Raw genomic sequence first — 26,799 nt, 5'->3', positions numbered from 1 at the left:
CTCCATACAAGGCAAACCATACTACGTGTACTCTACTAGAATGGGACATACTTTACACTGAAACAGTACATCATGTTCAGGATTGTAGTTCATGCCCAGACTTCGCCAAAGCAGCAGCAGCAGCAGCTTGACTGGCGACATATGCCCTGACCCGACACCTACATCAGGCATGCACTGAAAGCTGCCACCCAAAAATAAAGGAAAGCTTTGCGATTCAACCAACAAAAGAATATATTTGCATTTGGCTGAAGCATATTTAGTAAAGCTTCTACCACTCACCCGTGAAGTCTCCCTTTCGCAGCTTTAAGATGTCAAAAGAAGAGCTTTTCCGGCTGAGTCACCCCACCCTCCAACGCCCGTGTGTACTACGAGGTCGGCTCTGGACGCCGATTGGCCGGAGATACGTCAATCAACACGCATCTGGCTGCTGATTGGCTGAGGAGAGATCGTGGTTGTAACGGTGGCCAATCACATCAGTGTGCGTTGATCATTGTGGGGCGGGCTCTGCGTGCGGTTTCACTTTTTAACGGACAAAGCAGGAATTAAGTTATTTACTATCATTTTGTGTTTTATCTTCAACGCGATCAGAAATATTAGTTGTGTCTCTGGTTGCGTAAAAAAGAAAAAGCATAAATCAGCCATTTCTACGGAGGAAAAAAAAAAACATTTATTTTTTATTAGCACTAGAGGGCAGAGGAGTGTACGTCATACAAGTGTGAACGAATACTTGTCAACTTACATCAGTCGTTCTCAAACTGTGGAGCCTAAACCGCGGTCATGGCTTTTATTTGTTGTATGTTTAATTGTTTAGACATGATTTACGCCCAGTTTAGACTAATTTATAACAGTTTATGTCGATTTCTGTATCTATTTGACTCGGTTTGGTCATGATGTGATCTAGGTGCGGTGGCGCGTAAGTGTCACGTATTTTATGAAGTCATACATGGTCTAAAAAAAAAAAAGTGAGAACCAATGACTTTGGACTCTAACTACGCAATTAGAGATGAGGACCCCACATTTGGATCCCAGGAAACTTCACCTGGGGATCCAGAGAGTTGCCAAGAAAAAAAAAAAGTTTCAAACCAGGATGATAGAATATAGCAGTTTAGTGTGTTTTTATAATTTATCAATTCAGATAAAGGGTCTTTGTTGGGATCATCAATGTGCTAACTTTTGAAATTGGGATCACAGAGAGAAAAAGTTTAAGAACTGTCTTAGATTAGGCTAATGTAATGAATAGACTGATATGAAGATTGATGTGGAGGAAGTGGCGACAAGTATGTTGTAATAACAGGCCTATTGACTGGCTCTTACTTTGTCTATAGCACTGCGGGCCTCCTTGTATTATGGGCCTTAATGTAACCCAAAGAGTCAGGAGATAAATTACAGATAGGAGGTTGAGGGCAGTCAGTGGAGCTTTTGACAGATAATAAATGTGCACAGCCAGAGCTGCTGAAGTGTGACCTTCGACGATGGGGAAAAGAACAGAAAAAAAGGCTCCAATAGAGTGATATTATGTCAACATTTTATTACGCATCACCACCATGCAAAATCACCACTATGAACTTGCTCAAAAATCAAACTAGATATATTTCACACATTTATGATTTTCGATTGGCTTGCCACTTGTCAAAGTGACTGAGTTTTGCACACGCTTGAAAATACATTTTAGGTGTGTGACTATTCTGCATTTCAGCATGTGAGCCGCACACCATTAAGTGTGACGCTTTAAAATGACACATATTAAAGCATTATGTAGAAACAAGGCAAAGGATCATTTGTTCAATGCCCTGGTAAGACCTCTGTCTCAAAGCACATTGAAAGTAACACTAAGCTCACAGCTTTGACTAAAAGGAGCACAAAAAAAAGCAGAGCAGTGTTGGCTACATACTGCATTGACAGCTTGAGAGACGTCCTCCGAGATCATCATCACTCAATCAGCTAAGGCAGAGTGCATTTTTACATTATTATCAAATAAAATAGCAGAAGGCTGTTGTTCAGAATCAACAATATAAATAAAAAGGACACTTAAAAGCAATGGTAAAAAAAAAATCTGTGGTGAAATCCTTTCCATCATTAAGCAAAAGTTATACAGGTATTGCAGTTATCATCGTAATTGATGTAATCTCCTTTTTATCATAAGTTAAATGGCACGTAAAGAATTACCTGGTTTCATTTGTTCAAACTAACGTTTGCCAGTTGGCACCAACAGTGTTATATTAACAACTTATGAAAAGGATAGAAATGAAAAACAAATCCCCAAATCATGTGGTTTTATGGCACCTGTGGTATAATAGACAGCTCAGTAGGAATCTCTTTACATCAGCTCACAGTATTAGCTTAAATATGCAGTTGGTTAAAAAATAGATCTATACATAAATGTCTTCTATGGTTGGATTCAGCAGTGCTTATCTTCATTGATTTGTATCAATCCAGTGTTTTGTCCAGTGTCTTCTGCTATTGTCGCTTTTTATATTGCTCAAATGGTCACTGTTGCAACGTCACCTGTACAAAACAAAAAGGCATGATCCAGAGATCTCTCAGTTTATCTGATAGCTCACTCAAAAGAATACAGGTTACAAACAAAACAAAAAAACAGCCATCAAAACATGGCGGATCTACCTGTTTGCTAATAAATATACGCCTAGTGTACATAACTCTGTCTCACCATGCACGATTTCTCTGGTTCCGGTCTGTGCTTCATGAATTCCTCCAAATGCAGCTCGTCTTCCAGCTGCTGCTCCAGATTGTTTTCATAACTGTCGGCGCCGCTGGCAGGTCTGGAAGACAGCGGCCCGTTACAACACGCACACCAAGCACAGCGGGGCGCAATCAGCAAATTAACTATATTATTGGATAAAAGTAAGTAAGAGTTCTATCTGCAGTAACTTTTCTGAGATAACTTTTCCTCTGACGCATCTGTGCATGGGAGGGGGGAGTGCACTTGTGGGTTGAAGTGAATCAAAGCACTTATTTATAGACAACATTGCCCTATGTATATTAGAGGGAGTCATTGCAGGCTTTTTTCCAGTTTGGGGACAGTTTTCTGCAGTACTTAATTGATTTCCCATTCCATCATATTTCAATTTTTCAGGGTTAATTATCTGGAAACAATTTCAACGGATCCGTCTAAGATTTGAGAAGACATAATGGTGTTTAATGAGAGTGTTCCGGTAACTGTTTTTGGCCTGTTCCCCGAATCCATCACGTCAAAACAGGTTTTACGTCTCAACATGTAAACACTCACCTGGAAACAAATAAATAGTTGCACCTGCAAACATAACATTTTCCAGTCTTGTACTTAAAGTGCATGACAGGTTGGGCAGAAAAGTTCTTTTCATTTGAATTTCTAAACTACTGACAGGAAGTGACATAGATAAAGGTAAAGTTCCACAACAGTTCGACTCATTTCCCATTGACTTAACATGGTCGGCATGGAAACAGCTTAAAACTGTTTGCCTTCATCTATGTCACTTCCTGTCAGTGTCCAGTAAGGAAGTAAAACTATAAACATTCCAAAAAAATTGCCAAACTACAGAAAGCTGGGTAAAAATTGTACCCACATCTTAAATTAACTATGTTTCAGCAAAAAATGTGTCTAATGTGTCAAATAATATTACAATTATGATTATGATTATTGAACTACAGATTTTTCCAATATTCACGTTTTCATTCAAAGCCTAAATGAGATATACTTTAAATATATATATATTTTTAATGTTTTAATCTATCTTTCAATCCTCACTCATGCATTCATCTACAGGCAGGAATATTTTCTTGATTTTACACAATTCTCCGCCACTAGATGGTGCCACTATGCTACTTTTTATCATCATTGTACAGTATTACTTGTTTTAACCTAAAAATAAATAAATAAATGCCTTGATGGTTCTCATGCACACACTCCCTCAACTTTGATCTGTCATCCTATTTATTTTTTTAAGAAATTAACAATTGAGGAAGTGTCCCATTCAGCATCTTGTAACTTTTGTAGCTACCACTAGAATGATAACAGTTGCCTCAGGGATGGAACATTTGTCAAAGAAATAAAAAAATAATCTTGAGTAAATAATGAACAACCTAAGAAACTGATCATCGCTTTGCCATACCTTGCTTTATACGCGAAGAACGGATCAGAGGTTGCAGCCAAAAGCTCTCGTCCGAATTCTGAATCTACCGTGCTCTCCGTCTCACTCCCACCCTCTGTGGACCAAAACAAAATGACACCGCCTCACAAACAACTCCAAACCAGACTGCTTTCATTTCAATCTTGTACCAGAATTGAGTTCTTTAACCAGCGACGACATCGTGTTGGTGATGGAGTCTGCAGCGATGAGCAGGTCCGTCCGCAAATTCCTCCTCGGACCTTGAGAAAGCAGATCACAAGTATCGCGGTAAATACTTTGTGCTTGTTTTCACGAGTTTTGGCGTCAGTGAAGTACAACCTTGAGCGAATGCTTCTTGCACGTCGCCTCCCACGCCCATCAGAGAGTCCTGCGGCGTGTGGGTGGGGGTCGTGCAGGCAGAGTCGGACAGGATGGGTGTGGGGATCGTCCGGCTGACGGTGTGGCTGGGAGAGGAGCGAGGAGAGCCAGGGCCCTGAGTCTGAACACAGCGTGGATCAATGTTAGCATCGCTGCAGCAAGGTGACATTTAAGAGAAACTGGAAAGAAATTGCAATTTGAATAATAAATCGCTAAGACTGAAGACGTGACTTGGTTTCCTCAAAGCTGCACAAGCACATTTGAAAGCTAAGAACCTCCAGAGTTCAGCCACTGAGCTGCAATGACGTAAAGGCTAAGCTGGCACTGATTGAGACTTCATTAATGACAAGAGCTGGGATTGAGGAAGTGTATTTAAAGTGTTGGCTCTGGCAACAAGAAGAGTGGAGCTAATTCTGCTTTCTGATTGGATACTTGTCATTTTTGCTCTTTTTGGGTCTGTGTATACCAGAAAACGATTGTTCAAATATTAAAATAGTGGTCAGCTATTTTAGTAATGTGATTGTAATGTGATTAGTTATTAGTTGCTTCAGCACTACTACAAACTACTAAATATCTTGACTTGTGAATGCTCCTGGACACTACAGAACTGTCTTAGTGATGTACAGGCTGAGTGCAAACTTTTTTGGTGTTCGGACAAAGTAGTTCGGACAGTGTGATCGGTCCGCTGTCCTCTGGGCGATGCTCAACCCTTTGTTTAAATTCGACAAACATATAAACTCTGTCATCCAACGTCCTACCCTCCTCGACATGATTTTGAAAAGGCTGTATCCATGCATTTGTAACATCGCGTCTGGATTGTTGTAATGCCTTGTACTGTATATTGGACTGGACAAACCTTGCAAACCCTGCAGCGCCTCCAGAGTGTACAAAACGCTGCAGCCCGCCTCCTGACTAATACAAAGAGGCGTGAGCACATCACTCCTGTTTTGTGCTCCTTACACTGGCTCCCTGTCAGCTTTCGTGTTCAATTTAAGGTTTTGTTGATTGTTTTCAAATGTCTCCACTCCTTGGGCCCGCTCTATTTGAGTGATCTGTTGCGACTTAACAACCATAAGTAATAATGTGTTGTAATGTGTGTTGTAACACTATTATTATCACCCCATTGGGGACTGCAGCTGGAAAGTAAAACTAATCTTGAATTCGGGGTAGGCACCTATAAGCTTTCTTGCTTCGGCCTACTCCCTTACCCCCCTTTTTTTTCTGTTCTGTGACTAAGTAATGTAAATAATGTAAACAATGTAAATATAATGACTCAAATAAATCAAATCAATCAATCAATCAATACCCATCATCGTACATCGGCATGTTATTAATATGTAGCGTGATAAATTACAGGGTGTTAAAACTATTAAAATATCCAAGTACTCTATTAGACCTGGTTAGTTCTAATTATTAACAATTATCATGTTGAAAACATTAGTTTTAAACCTATGCTCATGCATAACGTTCAATCTACAAAACAAGCATTTTTTAGTTCAGCTGATTTCAGACTTACAGCCTCTTTCCGTTCCTCTTCAATCTGAAAGATAATTTTACGGTTTGTGAAAGCACGGCCTCATTGCATTGAGTATTTCTAAAAATCCAATTGTGTTTGCTTCAGGATTCAACAGCAGGTGGCTTTCTCATGCAATTTTAATGGATTACCATTGATCCTTTTAGGCTAATTAGATTGATATCCCCTCACTTAACCCACTACAGTAAGCAGTTTATGCAGGCTTTAACAAAGTCCTGTGCTGTTGGCTGCAGATGATATTCTCGCACCATAGGTTATGTGTCTTAGCGGGGGCGGACACTTTGTCTTGTAAGGTGGGATAAAGTGTAATCCAAAAGCTCAGTGTCCAGATCGTAGTCTATCAGTGGGAGGCCTTTCAGCTAACAAGGCTATTTACTATCAGGCTGCATGGTAGCTGTGTTTCAACCAAAATAAACAAAAAAACAACTAAAACACATAGAACCAAGTCCGTGCATGGGGCGCCCTGATAGTCAAACAAAATGAGCGTAACTATTAATGAAGAGAAGGGAGTGTGTGCGGTACCTTGAGAAGCATCATTAGCTGCTCTAGCTGCACCATGAGTTCCCTGCGACTCTCCTGCAGTGTAGACATTCTTTGTTCAAGCTCATCTTTGCGTTGCCTGACAGAAAGAACGAGCTGTTCAGTGTTCACATAAAAAAGAAAAAACGTTCACCTTGAGGAGGAGGATTCAAATGTTCTGTTTAAGTAGCCGGTATTGAAAAGACTGAGCTTTGAACTAAGATACAGAATCTTATTGGCAGAGAGAACATAGTCAGTGTACAGCGGATTGGTGCAATTGAAATCCATTCATTTCAAAAAGCCTTCATCAAAAGAATGGCTCATTTTCTATTGATTAAAAAAAAAAGAAAAAACTTGTGATAGAGAAAAGTACTGAGAGCTACATGTTCTATTTGAAAGCTAACAGTGGGACTTGGTTTTACTCTTTAAACATGTGTATTAGGGCTGCGTGATGATTTTTTTAATGTTTCATAATGGTCTTGAATATTGAGAAAACATCATTATTATTATTTAACACAGCATGTTCCATTAAATTTAAACATACTGTACATTTGCCGATTTATTTTTCAAGCGAATTATGTGAAAACAAGACAAATTTAGGACCAAAACAGGAGTAAAAGGTAACTACACAAGGAAAATTAAAAGTGAAACTCAACTTCTGCACCATTTTAGATTAAATATGTTTTTGTTTATCCCTGTCAGATTAAAGATCTCTGTGATAGAACATATTGTGGCTTGTTGAGATATTGATATTGTGTCATAATGTCATTGTCACATTGTGTGTCATATTGTGCAGCCCTTATGTGTATGTTAATAAAACAACAGGCTACAGCTGCTATGCCAGATAAGTTATCTCGCAAGACAGAGCTGTACAATCTAAATGCTGTGAAAAATAAACATCTGTGCATTACCTGAGATGTCGTAGCTCAGCCAGCAGGGTGGGGTTGTGCTGACCCCTGTCCGGCGGTGGCTGGGACGCCTCCTCGTGCTGAAGACGTAGCCGCTGGATTTCTTGAAGGATTTCTCTATGAGACACATCATACATTTTGATTTATTTCACCACTTATCCTTTCCCGTGGGCGTGAGGGGTGCACCTCTGTGGCTTTGGGACAGTTTGCATGTTATCGATCCACTTTTACTACAATGTGAGAGAGAGCAATTCTCCTATACTCCCAGCTTTTGTGAGCAAACATTTTGACACAAGGGGTATTTTAGGGTTTACACTTGTCAGGCCGGATGGGCCAATAGCAGTTTGGGAGTTGTGAAATAAACTGGATACAAAAGCGAACTGTAATCATATCATTGCAGTAAATAGATACCTTTATTTATGCCATTGAGAACAGTGGTGTTGGTCACTCTTTCAGGCTCCTGCTTCTTAGTTTCCCCCCTCTGCTTAAAAAATAATCATGTCCACTACATTCATAATATTTTTAAAGTGGTGTTTCTTTTGTTAGCTACAGTACTTGAGCATTTGTGTTTTTGATGGTTTGTTTTATTATTTGTTATAAGTATTTTCAACCTTGTTTCCAACACCATTACTAGCAATATTATTCCTTACTTGTGACAATCAGTTGGGAAGGTATCTTGTAAATCGAACTAGCATTAAAGCAGTACTAAGTAACTTGTTTACCTTAATAAATCCTTTCTGTACTCCCTATGGGGTTAAGACAAGTGTTAATGGGATGATTGGGGGGTCTTTCATCTCCCCCTGGTGTCTCTGGCCAGAAATCCACAATTGCAACTTTGCTGCCTTATAGAATCACGAAGAAGAAGCTAACAGGCCAACAGGCAAAGCTAACTGTGGGCTAGCGGCATTGAAAGAGTATTTATAGCCAAGTTATGGAGTCAATATTTATTGACTAGGTTCGGGAGCAGGACCACGCCTCAACCTATCACACTTTGCACACCAACCACTCTTGCTCCACCTAACCACGCCTCTAATTACTCACAAGCCATTATACACAAGCCTCGTCATCTCAGTTTGTTTGAAACTGTCGACCACACCCTCCCTCCCTTCATGTCTGTTCCATTTCAGCAATGATTCTACTGCTTAGAAGGGGGGTCCTGAAGAGCTGGGTTCATCCGGGACCCACAATCTCGCCCAGTTTCACTCCACACTACAATATTGTGAATAAAATCTTAACTTTACTTTGTTGTGGTCCTTGCTAGTGAATCAGTGAAAAAAATATCTCCATTGTCTTTTCTATCAGGGTAGTATTTACTCTCAAGGACAATTAATGAGTGAAAAAATGCAACATGCTACAACACTTATGGCCTCTAGGGTAATGAGTTACTTAGTTCTGATTTAACTATTGCAAATCACATCTTTGTAAATACAATAATCCAACCTATTAACACGAGTTTTGGATTTAGTGATGAACTAACATGGATCTTAACACTAACTGCACTTTCTGATTCTAGTGTGAGAATAGCTCCACTTTATTTGTTGTTTTACACTGAAAAAGAAGGAGACTTTTGTGCCAGCTCTTGTGGACACTCATTCCACATTGCACGTGGATGGATGCAGGACAAATGTCACAAACTGCATCCCTCTCACCTGTTTTTGCTCTCCAGCTCGGCGATGAGTAGTCTCTGCTGCTTGTTGGTGTCCAGAGAGCAGGGCAGGTCTGTGGGGATGCGCTGCTGCTGCTGAGCCTGTGCAGGAGAAACCACGTGAGCGGCTGATGTCACCGAACCACAGCTTATCTCGCATCTCAACGGGAAACAAAAACAGCCAGGTCACCCGCCATCCATTAAGACCTCGTCAGGTCAGAGAGCGCCTTTCCCTGCTCTGCCTTTCCAGACGCTCAATAAAAGGAGAGACAACTCCCAAGTGTGGACTTAAAAATGTAAACTGTGATATATTCCTGGCACTACACGCGGATGAAAGATGTCACGATAGCGCGTGCAATAATGTGGGCTGTATCTCACCACGGCATCAGCAGCCAGCCTTGCAGCGTAGCGAGCGATGAGGCTGTGCTCCTCGTCTTGGAGGTGGTTGCTCCTCTCCAGCAAACTGCACACAGGGAAATGAGAAAAGGCACATTCACTCATCTGCAGGGTGCAAATCCAAAAAGTAAAGAATGTAATTAGGAGGCAGATTAGTTTCTAGGAGCTGGGTAAGCGCTAACAGCAGGGAGTTTGCAGAACCACAAATGAGCAGTTAGGTTGTGCAGTTGTATTGATTATTAAGAGATCATTCTGATGGATTGTTGATCTCCTCCGTGGTAAAAATGAGTATTCAAGCACACGGGGGAGAAGCATGTAGACGGAGCAATAAAGCCACAGAGCTGCAGGGATAAAACAGGTGGTAAACTTTATTTGTAGGACTACATCTACTGTAAAATACACACGCACACTGGGAGTTGTTACCAACACATAAGAAAACTACCAGCCTTAGAGATGAATAGTATGTAATGGGGCCGCACAAAACAAGAAAAATTCCAGATAAGTTTGGAATACTATTGTATGCAGTATTTCGATAAATAACATTGGACAAGCTAAGCTCCATTAATTTAATAGTAAATCAAATTAAAAGACAAAACCAGGACGAACACGAATAAGAAGAGACTCGGTTTACAGCAGGGGTAGGCAACTTTGTGTCATGGAGGGCCGATTTTCTTCATTGCCAAAACACCAAGGGCCGAAACTCACATTTGTAGCCCCCTTTTCTCTACAAATATAAGTTTTGCACTTAATATATGACCTATTGGGGTGTTTTGCTGGGAAATGTGAAAATATTGACAGTATTTTCCACATTTTAAAGTCCTTTTCACATATTTGGTCTCTGATTTATGAATAAATGTTTCTTCAAAATTCTCTTGGGGGACAAAGGTTTTATGCTGGAGGGCCGAATTTGGCCCCCCGGGCCTGACGTTGCCTACCCCTTTACAGTAATAGTAGATAAAAGCTCCCAAGCCGTCATCTGTACTAGATTGTTGGAGTGTTCAGAACGTTTTGCCTCTCTCAATAGGCTTTGTCAGCAGCTGGTGATCATTTAGCTGCAGGCTGGATTTAAGTGAGATGAGGCGAGAAGAGGCGATAGAGTTCAGTGGGGGGTAATACTTACATGCTGCTTTTGTGTCTGTATTCAGTACACAAACATTACATTTGTATACAACAATGGACTCAGAATCAAATCCACTTTACTGTAATGGGATTTAAAACATCCTTAGGCAGCACCAGCTTTCATCTTTGGACAACTAGGGCCAGGCCAAAAGCTGAACAAAACGCAGCGCTCACTTGTGTCAACCTGCATATATATTTTTAGCAACAAACCTAAATATATCAAAATATATCCAAAATATCTGTTTGGACAGTAAGCTCTGTGCACGGAATGTTTATGGCTAACTTCCTGTTGGCCAGTGTAGGGAAAAGACAACTTCCTGTCCATTATTTGAGGAAAATTAGTAAAAAAAAAAAAAAGATAAAAACAGAAGAAAGTTTCAATAAACGTCAAGTGTGTGTTTCATAAAAATGTGTTCAGATGCCAGTGCTATTATCATTGTTTAGCGCTAACGTTAGCCTTTAGCTTAAGGGCTAAAAGGCTTAGTTAAAACACAGACATGAAGTTTTTTTTATATACTGTAAGTAAGTATCCGACAGCTACTTGTATTATGTCAGAAACAATTTAGATTTTGATGTATTTCAGCGAGACACAGCTAACTTTCCATAGGAATAAAACACAGATAGGAAACAGTCGTTAGCCTTGGAAGTTAGCATCAAACTATCCAACATTCCGTGCACCGTGCCGCTGATTATTAGCCCAAAGTAAAGCGCAACACTGGAAACATGACCGTCTTAAATGAGATATAATGACTTAAAATTAAAATGAATTAAAGTTCTTCTATGTTGAATTTGAGTTGGTTTGAACTAATCCAAGATACAAATGTTAGCGCCAATGGAACAAGAATAAAACCCCCTTGAAATCAGACAAATAATTGATTTTCACGTGAAATGACAAAATTATCTGAATTAAGAGAATAACTAGTACTAGAGGTTTTATCTCATCTAAGACCAGACCAAATCTACTCAAACCTTAGATTTAATCTGTTAATTCAAGTAGATTTATGTAATTTCTTCCTTAACCCCTTAACTCCCGCCTGAACCGAGCACATTTTCTCCAGTTTGGCTTTACCCCAGTCCAAAAGCTTCTGTAAAAAAGCTGTGAAAATAGCAACAAAACTGAGACGAAAACAATGATGGAAATGTGACAAAAAAGTGACGAAAAATTGATGAAAAAGTGGCAAAAATGTCACAAAAATATCACAAGAAATTGACAAAAAATGGACCAAAAAATGACAAAAATGTGACAAAAAATGACAAAAAATTTATAAAAAATTGACGAAAAAATGACAAAAATATGACAAAAAATGACAGAAAAATGACAAAAATGTTACAAAAATGAGTTGAATACCCAACAAAAAAATGATGGAAAAAAATCTGATGATGGTGAGGAAAAAGATCCTCTTGGTTCAGGCAGGAGTTAAGAGGTTAAACCGATAATTCTTTTTCCAGTGCACTTCTTTCAAATGCCAGTGTTGTACATAATATATGACCTAATTGGGTGTGTTGACAGTATTTCTACCTTTTTTTCTCCCATTTAACTCTAATAGTGTTAAAATACTCTCTGATATGTGTAATAATGTTTCTCAAAATCATCTCGAGGGCCAGAGGTTCTGTGCTAGAGGGCCGTATTTGGCCCCCGGACCTGACGTTTCCTACACCTGTACTAAACCATTTTGATAAATAGAAATGTCCACAGTTCGCAGATAGTTATCAAGGGGTTAACAAACGGTAAAAGCAGCATGCACACTATTAAAGCTGCTCTAAGGTTAGAGTTGCAAAGTGGCCGTTCAGTGGAGCACATGGCTTCCGCTGTTTTGTTTGCCCCACACATCAGCAGCACCGCACACCCACGGCACTAACCATGATTTGGGGTTGTTTTGAAGCAGGTTCACATAGAGCCCAATGAGAACATGTTCGTCAGCAAGTCTATCAGCCACCTCCAGGTTGTAGTTTATCCTGAAAGAGTGCATCATTCCACAGCATTGTCATCATTTTCGTCTCTGTGATATATCTGCTGACTAAAACTAAACAGTGAATTTATGCAGACAAAAACTAGGATTAAATCTTCACATATAAACCAAAATACAATGATTCAACTTGACTAAAACGTATAAGTTGCTAACTAAATCAAAGTGTGTTGAACCCTGCTCCACATACTACTGAGAAATTGCACAGGTGAAAGGGTGAGACAGCATAGGTAGCACTAGAGAAAAAGGGGAGAAAACGCAGACAAACAGGACACGGGGAAGAATGAGCTGAAAGGTAGCTCTTCATGGATGACTAGAGAGAAACAAGGCCATATTATGTTTGGGAGCGACGCCATTGATAAAGGCTAAGATAATGATTAAAGGCATGCTCAGCAAAAGACAGGAGCTGCATGCACCACTTAATCACCCGTGTTACACACTTTTAGGACCAAAGTAATTGCAATGTGACCGGCAAACGTGGCAGAAACATGTACGTTATGCTATGCAACATGTTAGAGAGGGGCAATATTCTGTCGGCAAGATATTGGCCAATGACGAGAAACCAATAAAAAAAAAACTGCATAAAACTAGTTAATTTTTAGCACACGACCTAAAAATATTGAGCAATGGATTTTAAGATATTGCCATCCTCAGGACACCACTATTACAAATAAAACTTTACTAATGCTTTGAAATCCTTTCATTCAGTGTTCCTAATCCAACTCTATGGGATATTTCTAAAAACAACAGCCTTAAATAATCTGAAATCATTCACAAACTATTTTATGATACTTGCTCGATCTACACTTCTGCAACAGTCAATTAATGGAGTCATTATTTTTGGTTTACATAACACCCCTGCACCTACAGAAATGACAGCCTTTCCTCCAATGTTATCTAATCCCAATCACTCAATACAAGATACTCAAACAAAGTAATTCAACCCGGAGCTTTCATGCAATGCAATATTTAGAGCCACAAAAAGTCAAAGCATCTAGTTCTTGCACCCGGGATCTTCTACTGCTTGGAATCTTGTTACTCACAACATGCACTTTTTCTTTCTACGCCTTGTGTCACTTACCCTCTGCCTCTCAACAGATGGGGCGCAGTCACAGTCAAGGGCTTTCTTTGTTCGTCATTATTCTTGCTGTAAGGTAAGCTACGTACACTCAGTCAAAAGGAAAGCACAAAGGCAGATAGATAGTAGAAAAGGGCTACAGAGTGAAGATAGTCTGGTTCACAGAGTCTACGGGGCACGAGGGGCCTGAAAGAGATCCACTGTAGAATCGAGGGTGTCTTTTGTTTAGTTGGTATACTCACTTTTTGGTGGAGTAAGGATTCCCTGATGTCGGCATGGAGTGGGAGAAGGAGTAGTCATTGGGGTAGTTCACCGGTCTCGGAGGCCTAAACGGAAAATGCGATTTGTAAATATACTTGTGTTTTTTAACAGACCAGTAGATGAAACTACCACAATAACACATGCATGTGAGCTCTAGAGAGATCTCAAGAAACAGCACAGGAAAACACAGAGAATGGATTAATATTTGAATTCTATGGATGTGATTTCGATAGTGGGAGGAAATGAGTGGAAACAACTGACAGGGCAACGCTATGAAATAACCGCACACTAGTATTAAGCATTTGTAAAGCATTAAAAAGAAAATCCTTCCTCGTCTCTTGTTGATTATTTAGTAGGGCCCGACCGATATGGATTTTTGGGGTCCGATACCAATATGAAAGGGGTTGGTTGATATATAGGCCAATATTAAAGTCATTTAATTTGATGCAAAAGAAATATATATTAATCTCAAATAGTCTGTAGTTGAACATTTATTATTATAGTAAAGGTTTCAATCATGAAAAAGACAGAAATATACCTAATAGAGGTCAACTGATGTGCGTTTTTTTTTGTACTGCTGATATTTCTGGCCACATTTTTTTTAAATGTCTCGTCTCAAATCCAGTGTGTGATGCTTCTAGACGTGCCAGTGTTGAACTGCGACAGCAGGGGGCGCTGTATGAGGGAAAGATTCCAAAATAATGGCAAGTATCTATCTTTTACCCAAAAAAAACGTGAAAGTCTACAATATAACATATATAAATTAGGTGTAAAACTTGTGATGGATTTTTCATCGCAATGTTTCTCCCTGAGGCCTAGGGGGTTGTGGGGGGGGCTCATTTTAAAACTCTGACAGGGCCCTTTCCGGTATAATCAGATTTTTTTATCTGCCAATATCATCCAATAGCCGACATTGCAAAAAACAAATCTCGAACAATATATCGGCCGGCCGAAAACAGTAACTAATGCTATTGCTCAGACCATGAACCATGTTAAGGCTTAACTTCAATAGATTAGATGAGAAAAAACAGTGTTTGTTGCAATGTTTTATAAATGAGGAATAAGTAATTTACCGATGCTTTACAAACACTTAACAGTGTCGTTACTATGAAGTAGTGAAACATCTAGTGCAGAGCATATGATGAAAGAAGCGAATTGCACTCACCATGTGTCTCTATTTTCATCAACGTGGCAAGAAAATGAATACAAAGGGATTTTAATATAGCATATTTTGCAGAAAACATTTGCCAGATTCATTAGGGAGAAACAACATTCATGCATTATCGTATATTATAGAATTAGATGCAAATAACAGAAAGCTTTTGTTTATAAGACATTACGGGGCAGCAGATGCAGCCAGCGTGAACTACAATCACTCCCGAGGCTATAATTAAGCCGTATTGATCGGTTGCCTCAAATGATTGACTGAAATCACTTCACATTTAGCACAGCCTTAAGGACAATAATCAGCCAAGGGGGTACAAATCAAACATTTCACAATCTGCAGGAAGAAATGATACTCTGTCTGTCCTTAATGTGCAAATAGATTGGTCTTGATGAAGATAGGCAGGAAGAGGCTTACATGATGTGGGCTAAGTTGAGAGGTTTTTCTGGCATTTCAGGAAACAACGGGTGCAGGGGCTCTCGGCTGGACGCACAGCTCAGCGACTTACTCAGAGCTTGGGATAGCTTCTTAGCGGGGGATTTCTGGAAGGATCAAGAAATTGAGACGTCAGGTGAAGGCAGGGGAAACAGATAATCTTCATCGATGGGCACTGTAGGTATTATGCTCTTGTCAGATATATGATGTGGTTGTAATGATTGTTTGTGAACTGTATTGTAAAGTGACAAAAAAAATGTATGTGTTATATGTATCTACATCTGGAAACACTGTACAAGAGTTAACTCAAAATTAATCAATTGATCAAAATCGTTATTGTAGTGTAATGTGAAAAACAAAATGTATCAAATATCAAAGTGATAGACTGTGAGGTGGCAAAATGAGAAGAGCGAGAAAGAAATTTAAAAAGTAAATGATCATGCTCGCTCCCCCTTCCCTCCTGATTGGACCTGACAGGCCGGTTTAAAGGAAAATAAGTATGATTGGTCAAAGTTATGGCACTGGGGAATTGAATTAGTTACTATGGTATGCAAAGGGAGGGACTAAAAACATTATTATTTAACGCACCACACTATATAGGGCAAAAATAAATAAATAAATAACCAACACTTGTACATAAAAATATTGTAGTGGCAATAGTAATGACAACAAATGTTTTATCAGGATCTCTGTGTCTAGTAAACAAGACTCCATTTAATCTCTGAATATGAAATATGCCTGTATAATAGTATAATATTGTAATATTATAATATTCATTCGCAATATCTAGGATGTCATCAAAAATAATAAAACAAATAATTGTAATGATGGTAATAACATTCAAAACATTAATAATAATATAAAATGCATTTGTTTGTATGATCATAATTGTCATTTTGATGTATGCAGTAGCATAAATGTAAATCTTAAACACAGTTGTATGTGCCTGGGTTTGGAAAATCGAATACATGAATTTTCTTATTTTCTTGTTACTTGTTTAGTATCCAATAGGAAATGTAAGCTATGGAGTCCATGCGTTCCACTCATGTAATCTCATTTCCTTTTTATGTGCAAACTTCTTCTTGGTTGTGGATACAGTCCTCATGTATTTCTGTAAATGGTAAACGTTTATTATGTTGAATGTGGGGCAGGCGCTCATAAGCTTCTTGCTTCAGCCGACTCCTTTTGAGCATCTGTGACTGGTTAATGTGTATTTGTAAATCAGGAAAATGTAGTTGCTCAAATAAAATTAAACTAAACTAAACTAATATTACTTAATACATTACGTAAAACTGCAAGCTCAGGCGGTCAATAATATGCAATCTATGACATTTGTGGGCAACCGCAGTGCAGCGCCCGGGGGACCCTTTCACCAGATGTGGAACCAGGCTGATGATCAGAATCACCTGGCTGGAGGATTCACCTATTGTACATGTTTTTTAGTGGTAGGGGAAACTGGAGGAAACCTTACGCAGACACTGGGAGAACATGCAAACTCCACACAGAAAGGCCCCGTCCAGGTGGGAATCGAACCTCCTAGCTGTGACGCACAAGTGCTTACCACAGCAGCAACTAGCAATGTTGCTGCAGAAGCTCCTGCACAACGGAACGCTTCCATGTTTTACATTTTAATTAAAATATTACATGAGAAAATGCTGTAGCAATTGTTAATGAAGTTGTCTTTCCTCCAAATACCCTGGATGCCCTGTCACGGTAAGGCAGACTCCAAACATTAGGATGCAGCAAATAAACCACGGCGACTGGCCCACTACAGACACACCTCCTAAGGCCCGCCCACTCTCCCCTCTCCCCTCTTGTGTTTCTTTACCCATGACGTATACTCCTTCATTTGATGCTGGTTGCTATGGGAACCGCTGGCATGCCCCCTCCAGAAGCAGTCCTGACAGAGCTGGTAATTATGACATTGCTGGCAGCGGTAGCGGAAGCCCATCATGCTCTCGGTGTGGCAGTACGAGCACTCGACCGGGTGGAAGACTGCGGCGACAGAGAGAGACACACTCTGAGAGATGATGGAAGGGTCAGGCACAAACAGATGTGATGTGGGTAAAAAAAAAAAAAAAAAGAAGCAAATCCAGGCTGTCATAATGTAATAAGCTGGGGAATTAATTTCCACTAATTTAGGGGCAGATGTGCGATGTGAGCTGGTAAAAAAAACAAAAAAAAACAGCAATAAACAAAAAATACAAGGCTTTGGCTTTCATTTCCGAGAATAGTTTGCGCTATTAAGAGTGCAACAGATATTTCCAACAGTATCATAAACTGTAAACACAGGCTGCATAAGGACTTATTTGGGTATAAAGCATTTTCCCTCCCATCTGTTCATGTGCACGCAGCCACAAAAACAAGATGCAAACTTCCCAGGCCAGAAAGTTGGATGAAAAAAACGCATGGTATCTGTCTATGTCTTTGCTTATAGAGACGGCTTGTATTGCGTGGTTCACAGCGTAGACACAGACATGCTCCGGGTGTCAAGGTCCACATGGAGGTGTGGGCATCTGGCAGGGCAGTGTCCATGAGAGCTGTGATTCAAGGTTATGATGCAGAGATCTGAACTTCACAGCCGCACTGCCCGCCTGTGCAGAGCTTCAGCATCAGTGGGTGTTGTTTGGGGGTTTTGTGAAGTTTCTTACCGTTCTCCACGTTGGCGAGCCGATGCATGAGCGGCAACCAGACCAGACACTGAGGGGGCGGGTCTGACATCAGTGTATCCAGGAATGTGTTGAGGGAGACTTTTTTCTGAACAAACAAGGAAAAGAGTCGGGCAAGAAGAACGCTACAAAGCTCTTACTCATTGTCAAAGGATAAAATCAATGACACTCCACTTCAACAGCTATTGAAAACGCGGGGGAGTTACTTCTAAAGTTACTTTTTATTGACTCATACGTATGCTGTGGAGCGACTGCAAGTCTGTCAGCCACCAAAGATTATCAACATAATTTTAGTCACACCAAGTGGTTCAGGAAAGATGTGCTCTATCAGTTTTTGGTTTCACACAGCACTTTCTTTTGGACAATCACAGACATTGCATAATTCATTCTTTCTCCTGTAGTCACAGCTGCCCTGAGACGACTGACACAAACATGGCAGCCAATCTGTGAACACCAATCGCTCACTCTCACACTACAGCAGTGTTCTCCAGCCAGCAGAAGAAGAAGCCAAAGTACATCATTTTTCATAATCTTTCTTGTTCATCTAAATGTCCAGGGGGGCAGTTTCCTTAACAAATATCGCTCTTTTACGTCATCCAAATGCACTCCGCTGTAATCTAATTTGTTCCTCCCTGGAGATGCTGGAGATGTTCACTATCTTACATCTGTCTATGGCCAAGTCTCCATTTCTTGACTTACCTGCTGGGAAAAGCACGTTCTGGCGGATTGCTCGGTGTAACCAAACGAAGGCCCTTCAAAAACCGCCATGGGTAATTTCAGCACCTCCCTCAGAAACTGGTCAAACTGCGAGTGGACCATGATCCCGGCACTATCGGACAGCTGTGAAAAGATATCTGGGGGAGAGCAAGGGGGGGAGACATAAGAAATGAAGTAATTGTAACTTGCCACCGCAGTCGACTAATTACAGTATAATACGATGCAATTATCCCACTTGTACAAACAAATCAGAGAGAGCTGTGATTCAAATCATTTGTTGTGATACTGCCGGCGTGGTGCAACTCCCACGGACTTAGCGCATTATGTAACAAGGGCTATCTTGAGATAAAGAAAAATGACTTCTGCCAGCCGCGAGAAGCCGGGCCTGTTCCCATTTTAAGGCCATTGCGGCGATACAGGAAGAAGTGGATGGATTCAAACACGGCAGCAGGAAAAATCACAATTGCATCGAAAGTAAATCACAAATACTGCAGTTATTCAAGTATAAACAATAGTTTGCTAGCCCTGCAGCAGGCCTAAAATGCATTTGATCTTTGCATTAGTTTAAAGGGATATATCAGGATTTTTTATCCTGATATATCCTCATTTCCTAGTCATCCAGAGTGTTGTTGATTTCTGGAGATATATATATATATATATATATATATATATATATATATATATATATATATATATATATATATATATATATATATTGTGAATTCATGCAGTCATTATATTTGAAGAGTTTAATGGTGCTAGTGCTAGGCCAGTGCATGTCTATGGTAACTAGTAGCCCGCATTAAAAACCTCTTCAAAATCATCAGGTAGTCCTCCCAACGTTGCTATATCTGATTTGTAGAAAGCTCCTTTGTGAATTCCATGTGTACTAATGCTAATGCTGGTAAACAAACTACTGTAGGTCTGGTAACCGAGCAGATCACTCCGCCGCTGCGTAGCTCACAACCAGGAAGCTCAAATATAAGTTACTTTAAGTGCAAAATGGCTATATTAAAAAAAAAATTCAGTCAACACAGACATTTATATGGGTAGTCTAGTGTTATAAGTGATTTGCCTCTGGTGCGCTGTGCTTGGGTCAGACTGTTTTTAATGCAGGCTACTAGTTACCATAGACATGCGCTAGCCTAGCACTAGCCTAGCACCACTAAACTCTTCAAATATAAGGACTGCATGAATAAAATATATATATATATATAATAAACAACACTCTGGATAACTAGGAAATAAGGCCCTATGTCAAAAATCCTGAAATACCGCGTAAACAGTTCAGACTGTGTTTCAGTCTTCTGTCCTTTGGTAAAAATGTTTAAATTATACACCGTGATCTGACTCTTGATTTGAGAATTACTTAGCCCCGGAATTAATATATTTGAACATTATAGAGGTAGCTATATGATTTATGATTTATTACATATATTTGTGACAGATAAAAGTATAATCTCTTACATCTTAACTTGTCCATGATTTTCCCCCCACACATGGTTGCCAGGGTCATCTTCACAACAAAGGCAGAGATCTTGCCATGGCCCTCCCTAAAGAAAGCACAAACACGTTACATTATAACCATTGATCTCCCTGTCCCGTCTCTTTTGTCCAATTGTCATTAGTGCCTGTCCCCTAACCGCGGCTGGTCTTTTAGAAATGGCCACTTTCACTCGGCATCGGGCTGCCGGTGCTCTCTGAAACAACTAAAGGTCAATAGTTCAGCTCTCCACAGTTAACAAAAAGGGACATCTCTCATGATAAACACCAAGGAATAAAGCATCACTGGATGAAATGTGCGTTTGTCAGGATACGGCGTCTGAAAGGGTCGTGCTAAAGACAATTTTGCCCAATATCAAAGTGCCTTGGATCAACTGACATGATTTTGGACTAAACAAAACAGAACAACATATATTTAAGCTTTATCTTCTTTTGTGTGTTCAACTTTAATTCATGTGTAATCGGAAAAGCTGCATTTCAAGATAGCTAACGTATTAGTCATTCTTCACATAGCCCTTGGGATGGACATAATAATCAGCTCTACATAAAAAGCTGATTTCTAAGTGGTAAAAATATCACCTAAATCGCGAGGTAAACATATCAGCTCCTGTTTGCCATGAGCTAGTGTTAAATCCGTATAGTTTTTGACACTAATTCTGCTGCTGCTATCACACCAGCAAGAAAAATCATTCCTAGTATAAAAGATATGAAAAACCCATTTAAACCTACCCGTTTTTTATTCCAAGAAAGATCGTTGGAATGCATTCTGAGCATGAATGATTTAGCTGCTCACGGAGAGCTCGCAGTCACATCTCACGCCGCATTAGCTCACGCCGAGACATGGCCGCCGGCGTGGGGCGTGGGGCGCGGGGCGGACGCACGGTTACTCACGGGTCGTAAGCGGCGAGCAGGAAGTTGAGCAGCAGGCCGATGCACTGGTCCACGCTGATCTGGTGCGTGGTGGGCATGCGCTTGTTGAGCTGGTAGAACATGGCGGACAGGACCACCTCCAGACGGGCCACGCTCAGCTCCGCGCCCACGTCCATCGAGTTGAGCCCGCTCTCCCGGAAAGCCTCGATGACGTTCCAGATGTCGACCAAGTGCACTGCAGCACAAACACACACACACACACGGGCGGAAACTGTAAACTAAAGGGGAGATCGTGAGCTCTGCTGTCATACGGGGCACTCACTGTTGCACTTCTTCTGAACAAATCGGAGTTTGCAGGCCGTTCTGTACGTAGATAATCGAATGGAATCCAAGTCCTGGGCCCCTAGGAGACATATTTTTACATTTATTATTGAATAAGGTCAATAAATAGAACGGCAGAAGGTCAGTTTTATTTTTATAGCTCTCGGCCAATTAGCTGAGAGCCTGCTGCTTTAGTAACAGCGCATTTCTAGACACACTTTGCAATAGGTGTAAAAAGGCAAGCATATTTCAAGACAGTCAAAGGTCCACCTCTGCCTTATTTTTAGTTGTAACTGCCTTCTCATCCAAAGGAAACCCCCCCCAAAATGATGATGATGCACAGTCGTATCATTTATATTGAAGTGTCAGTAAATGTGAGAACAAAATGTACCGGGACGTGTGTATTTTTTTGTTTTGTTTTTTTCCTCCTCACTTAATGACAAGTCAATCTCCTCGTGAGCTTTACTGGCCGGTCACAAAGCAGAGGCAGTTGTATTTTTTTTTACGGACAGCGAGTAAAAGCGTCCGGAGTTTGTCACGGCGAGGTGGCCCTGAGCACTTACTCATCTCCACAAACAGTTGCCGTCGATCTGCCATGTTGTCCCTGCTCGGCCCGCAGTCCTCAATCATTCTGATGGAGAGGGGGGAGAGAGACAGAGAGAGTGTCATTCAGGAGCAGAGCCACTTTCAGCGAACACTCTGTTAACTCGTCATACGGCAATGAGAGAGATACTGGGATCAGCTCAGACATCTGTAAACAACTTTTTTTCACTTTCTGTAAGATATAAGAGTAACAATGTGATTACACTGTAACCAAAACAACAACTTTTTCTGACCGGTATTAGATTTTAATCCCACAAAGACCCCCTAAAGACAGCATACTTCATTCGCAAACAGTGTCGTATGAAAACTTATGTGAGAGACTTGACCAGACTCTGAAAGGGCCGGAGCCGGCGAGAGAACTCACACACATGCCTCGCTGCACACTGTCCAAGGGAATCTAATACATCTAGTCATGTGGTTTGTTGCCATGGCAGCAAAGATTCGAGTCACTCAGTTCGTAAAAACATAATGACCCCCCCCCCCCCACACACACGCAGACACCCGGGCTGCCCACACCTTCCCACTCCAGAGCAGGCAAAGTTTGGACACAAACTTTTATACGCACTGATTAATGGCACGTTGAGGTTCCAAAATATCAGTCATGCGTGGTATTTTATACGGCGGTAATTGGCAGACTGTACTCAAATATTTTAGCGGGGGGAGAGAGAGATGAAAACAAACTCAGCAAATCTCATTAGGAGTATCAGGAATAAGGTCTGAGGCAAAAGTGGAGGTGTAAAATACTAGCAGAACGTTTTGTCTGGGGTCAAGAGGTGCAGGGCAGTATTTTTTTTTCCTAATCTCAGCGATATCAGAGACAAACCTGCTATGTACATGCACATTTTGCTGAATGTAGAATTGTAAACATAACCTTGATGACTCTTCGTTCATGCAAGATCATAATGAGATTGGACGCCAGCTCAAGCAGCGTAATGAGAATAAAATGAGCGCAGAAAAGCTGAACCCATGCTGAAGTGGCATTGACACTTTGTGGTTCACTATACTTCAGTGTTAACTAATGCTCTAATTCATAGATTAACATTAATATCCTGCACATAGCACTGTGCCAGGCCAGCTACGTGACCTTCTACTCTCTTGCTTCCGCATTCACAAATAACGAAGATTGATACAATGATGTGTCTGCGAGGAGGCCATATTAATCCAACCACAGCTGATGCAAACTGTCAAATCTGATAAAAACACCTTTGAGCCTGCGGAGTAATTCTTATTATTGGGAATAGAACAACCAATGTGCAAGGATTTCTCCAAACAAAAACAGTAATAATCAGGTCTGTCAGTCGGCTTGAATTTATTGTTGTCACCTCCGATACAGTCTGGGCTGGCTCTATCTTTAACCTCAAATGAGAAGGCCCCCGACATTCTTGCCCAGCTTTACTGGTGCTCTAGTTGCAGAACCCAAACCTCATTCCTGGCATGTGCCCAAACAACATCATTTTCTTTTGTGGCGGTGCCCTCACAAACAGAAAACAGCATCAACTGTACATAAAACAAAAGCTATGAAAGTCTTCACACCGCAGAAGATGAGTGGAATCAACACTTGTGATCCGCTTCAAGTCTGCGTTTCAGATGGACAGAGTCAGTTAGCGCAAGTGCTTTTCTGACACGCAATGGATTAAGATCTTATTAGCTGGTTATTTACATCCTTCCTATTTAATGGCACAACGCGGTGGGCAGCGCAGGTGATGCACGCCCTCCTAGACGTGCCCGGGTAACAGATTGTCATTAAACATTCGCAAACACAAGCACTTACTTGAATTACAGTGCAATCTGTGTTCGCCTGGCCCGTCGCACTACACGGCAGCTGTTGGCACTGATTGGCCCAGGTTATTTTTACATCACAAGACTATAAACGACACTGGCATGAGGATCTCAGGCCTCTGGCAGGAATGAAAAGAAGAAAAAAACAAAAAAAAAACACACACGAGTGGAGTTTAAAGTCAATGAGTATGAGCTTAGTTGTACAAGCACATTTGGAGTGGGTTATGTAGTCCCTCTCAGGTACCACCAGCAGCAGCAGCGGTCTGCAGCCCATGTGGCCGGCTCATTACCATGGTTTCAGCTGCAAAAAGGCCAAAACTGTGGGAGAGGGATGTTGAGTAAGGACGAGGGGCGACATATTTACAGTCAGGGGAGCAGTGATTTACTATGACACTGTTGTTAAGATGCTAAAGGCACTTCATGGGATAAAATATAGCCCTAGTAGCAATATAAGTAGCCCAATATAAGTGACTGACATAAGCTATAGTCTAAAGTCACAGACACATACGATTTGAAGAAAAGCTGGAGGCAACATGGCATTACAATCACTGTGTTTACATTCGACAAATAACAAAATAATAAGCACTTTTCAAGACACACACACAGATATAGCACATATACACCACTACCTGACAAACAGGGACCCCAGGGGGTACTTAGCCCGGGGGTACTTTGGGACTTTATATTTTTTCTATATATGATTTAAAAAGAGGAAAGTGAAGAAGAAGAATTTTCTAAAGTGAAAATTCCACTATATGAATTAACTAATTTGTGGTATATAAACTTTAATTGTCCTTTCATTAATAAAAGCATCAGCATCCTTTACTGAGTATAGGGATAAAGAGTAGCCTATAAATGAGAGACTTAAGGGGTACCAAAGGTAAACAAAGCCCCCATGTAAAGTGTCTTTGAGTGTCCAAAAAAGCAAGTCTGATGTATTGTTATTATTATTATTATCATTATTATTATTAAACAATATTTTCAATATGTCTAGACATAGCCTAACAAGGATATCATCATGACACCCTCATACTGATGCATTACGTGTAGGCTAATAATCTCAGCTAATGAGAAAAGGATGCTCCCCAAAATAATGAAGTATCACGTTGGAAAAGGTGACAAAGAAGTTGTCAACAGTGGGAACAATATTGCGAGTGAAAAGGGCAACAGGCACCCAATGGCACCAGCCCTCAGCTCTCAGGCATCACCTGCCACTCACCGGAGACACCTGTGTGGACCGCGGACAAAGCGCTCCCTGTCACTGAATACCTGCCCGCATAAAGCACGACTCCTCCGTTTTATTATCCGCACACATTAAACCTTTTCATCGCGTAACTTGATCACTAAACTCATTTCTCCCGACTGACAAAGTAGGTTAAGGTCGCAAGGCTCTACGGCAGCTGCAGCGCTGTGTTGTAGCGCACTTGCACAAGACTTACCAGAATTTATTCCGAGGCTTGTCATGCAACATCGCTGGATTTTTTTTCTTTTCTTTTTTTCTTTTTCTTTTCTTTTTGCCTTCCTTTCAGTGTTTTGGCAGCTGCTCAGAATCCAGCGGGTTGATCAGGATTTCTTTGGTGATCTCTGCAGCATCGTGCCCCGCTCTCCTGCAAAGCCTTGTGTTGGGAGAAATTTTTCGGGTAGCGCACTGAGCGGAGCTGAAACACAACAGCCTCTGCCTCCAGTGAGTGGCCTTTGAGGTGACGTAATGCAGAGACTGTTCACTTACGTCAGTCCGCATCGGCTGCAAAATGACCAGAAAAAAACAAAAAACAAGAAAAACTTTGACACAACAGAAAATACTGCTTGGTAAACATGTGTGAAATGATATTGTGTAAAGATGAATTGCTGGATTAGTTTGAGCAATTATTCAGTTAACAGGTACATGCCTGCTAGAGTAACATAACTGAAATGTGAATTCTTTAATTGGCACTATTAGGAAGAAAATATTTTCAACATTGTAAAATCAAATAGGCCTTGGTAAAAATAAATAAATAAATAAATAAATAAATAAATAAATAAATAAAATAAAATAAAATAAAATAAAATAAAATAAAATAAAATAAAATAAAATAAAATAAAATAAAATAAAATAAAATAAAATAAAATAAAATAAAAACAATCACATCTAAATCAGGCCACAAAATGCAACTACCAGCTAGTATGACAAAGAGCTCAGACAAGTGACGTCTATGGTCAAGACTAAGAAGAAAAAAATGGGAAATTGACAATAAACTCTGAGTCTGCCTTAAAAATATCACTACATTTAGATGAGTTTGCACGAAATCGCACAAGATTGATGCCGTCAGAATAATCTGTAGCGCTGTCCTCGCGTTCTGCTCCTCACAACTCCCTCGCAGTCTGTCCTAGCGCCCCTGAACGCACCTCTGCAGTCACAGCGCTCGCTCGAGCACAGCCCCTTGTTGCCAGGCGACCACCTCTGAAGATTGACAATGACTTTAGCTTGATTCATTCGTCCAAAACTTTTTTTTTTAAATGGGCGCCTTTCAAAGACCACATGGGCTTTGAACACAGAGGGGAGGCCAGCCAGCAAACGCCACAAATAAACTATTGTTAGCTGTCAATCAAAAGTACAGTAGAAGTAAGTTGATAGCCTGCCCCTGCCCTTTTCGCTTTCACTTTCCTCCATGACAACGACCCCCTTTGGCTCATTAAAAAAATATAAGCTGAACTTAATTAAACGTAAAGTTGTTGTTGGCCGAAAGCACATCCGCAGATGAGTGAAAGTATCAGCTGCAAGTCGAGAGATGTAAGTAAAACTTTGCTCAAATCAGCGAGGTTTAACATTGCAGCGGCTAACGCTAG

The 26,799-nt window shown here is 40.5% G+C and overlaps 1 protein-coding gene across 1 annotated transcript; it reads right to left on the bottom strand.

Annotated features, from left to right (window-relative positions):
* Positions 1-1,528: 1,528 nt before the first annotated feature.
* On the bottom strand, positions 1,529-25,679 carry dtna (dystrobrevin, alpha). Its single transcript, XM_079569225.1, has 22 exons — positions 25,413-25,679; positions 22,155-22,222; positions 21,593-21,673; positions 21,292-21,505; positions 20,365-20,450; positions 18,880-19,034; positions 18,163-18,268; positions 17,340-17,506; positions 15,494-15,618; positions 13,893-13,976; positions 13,654-13,719; positions 12,466-12,561; positions 9,472-9,553; positions 9,095-9,192; positions 7,449-7,562; positions 6,541-6,637; positions 6,001-6,024; positions 4,446-4,605; positions 4,277-4,366; positions 4,110-4,203; positions 2,669-2,780; positions 1,529-2,505 (listed from the first exon to the last, which is right to left on the bottom strand). Exons 2-22 carry the CDS (start codon positions 22,219-22,221, stop codon positions 2,488-2,490), a joined length of 2,136 nt encoding a protein of 711 aa, XP_079425351.1. The 5' UTR covers position 22,222; positions 25,413-25,679; the 3' UTR covers positions 1,529-2,487.
* Between the last annotated feature and the right edge of the window lie 1,120 nt (positions 25,680-26,799).

Source organism: Gobius niger (genome assembly GCF_951799975.1).
Source record: "Gobius niger genome assembly, chromosome: 13".
Classification (NCBI taxonomy): Eukaryota; Metazoa; Chordata; class Actinopteri; order Gobiiformes; family Gobiidae; genus Gobius; species Gobius niger.
The sequence above is the reverse complement of the archived record's forward strand: the minus strand, read 5'-3'. Positions and strand labels throughout refer to the sequence as shown.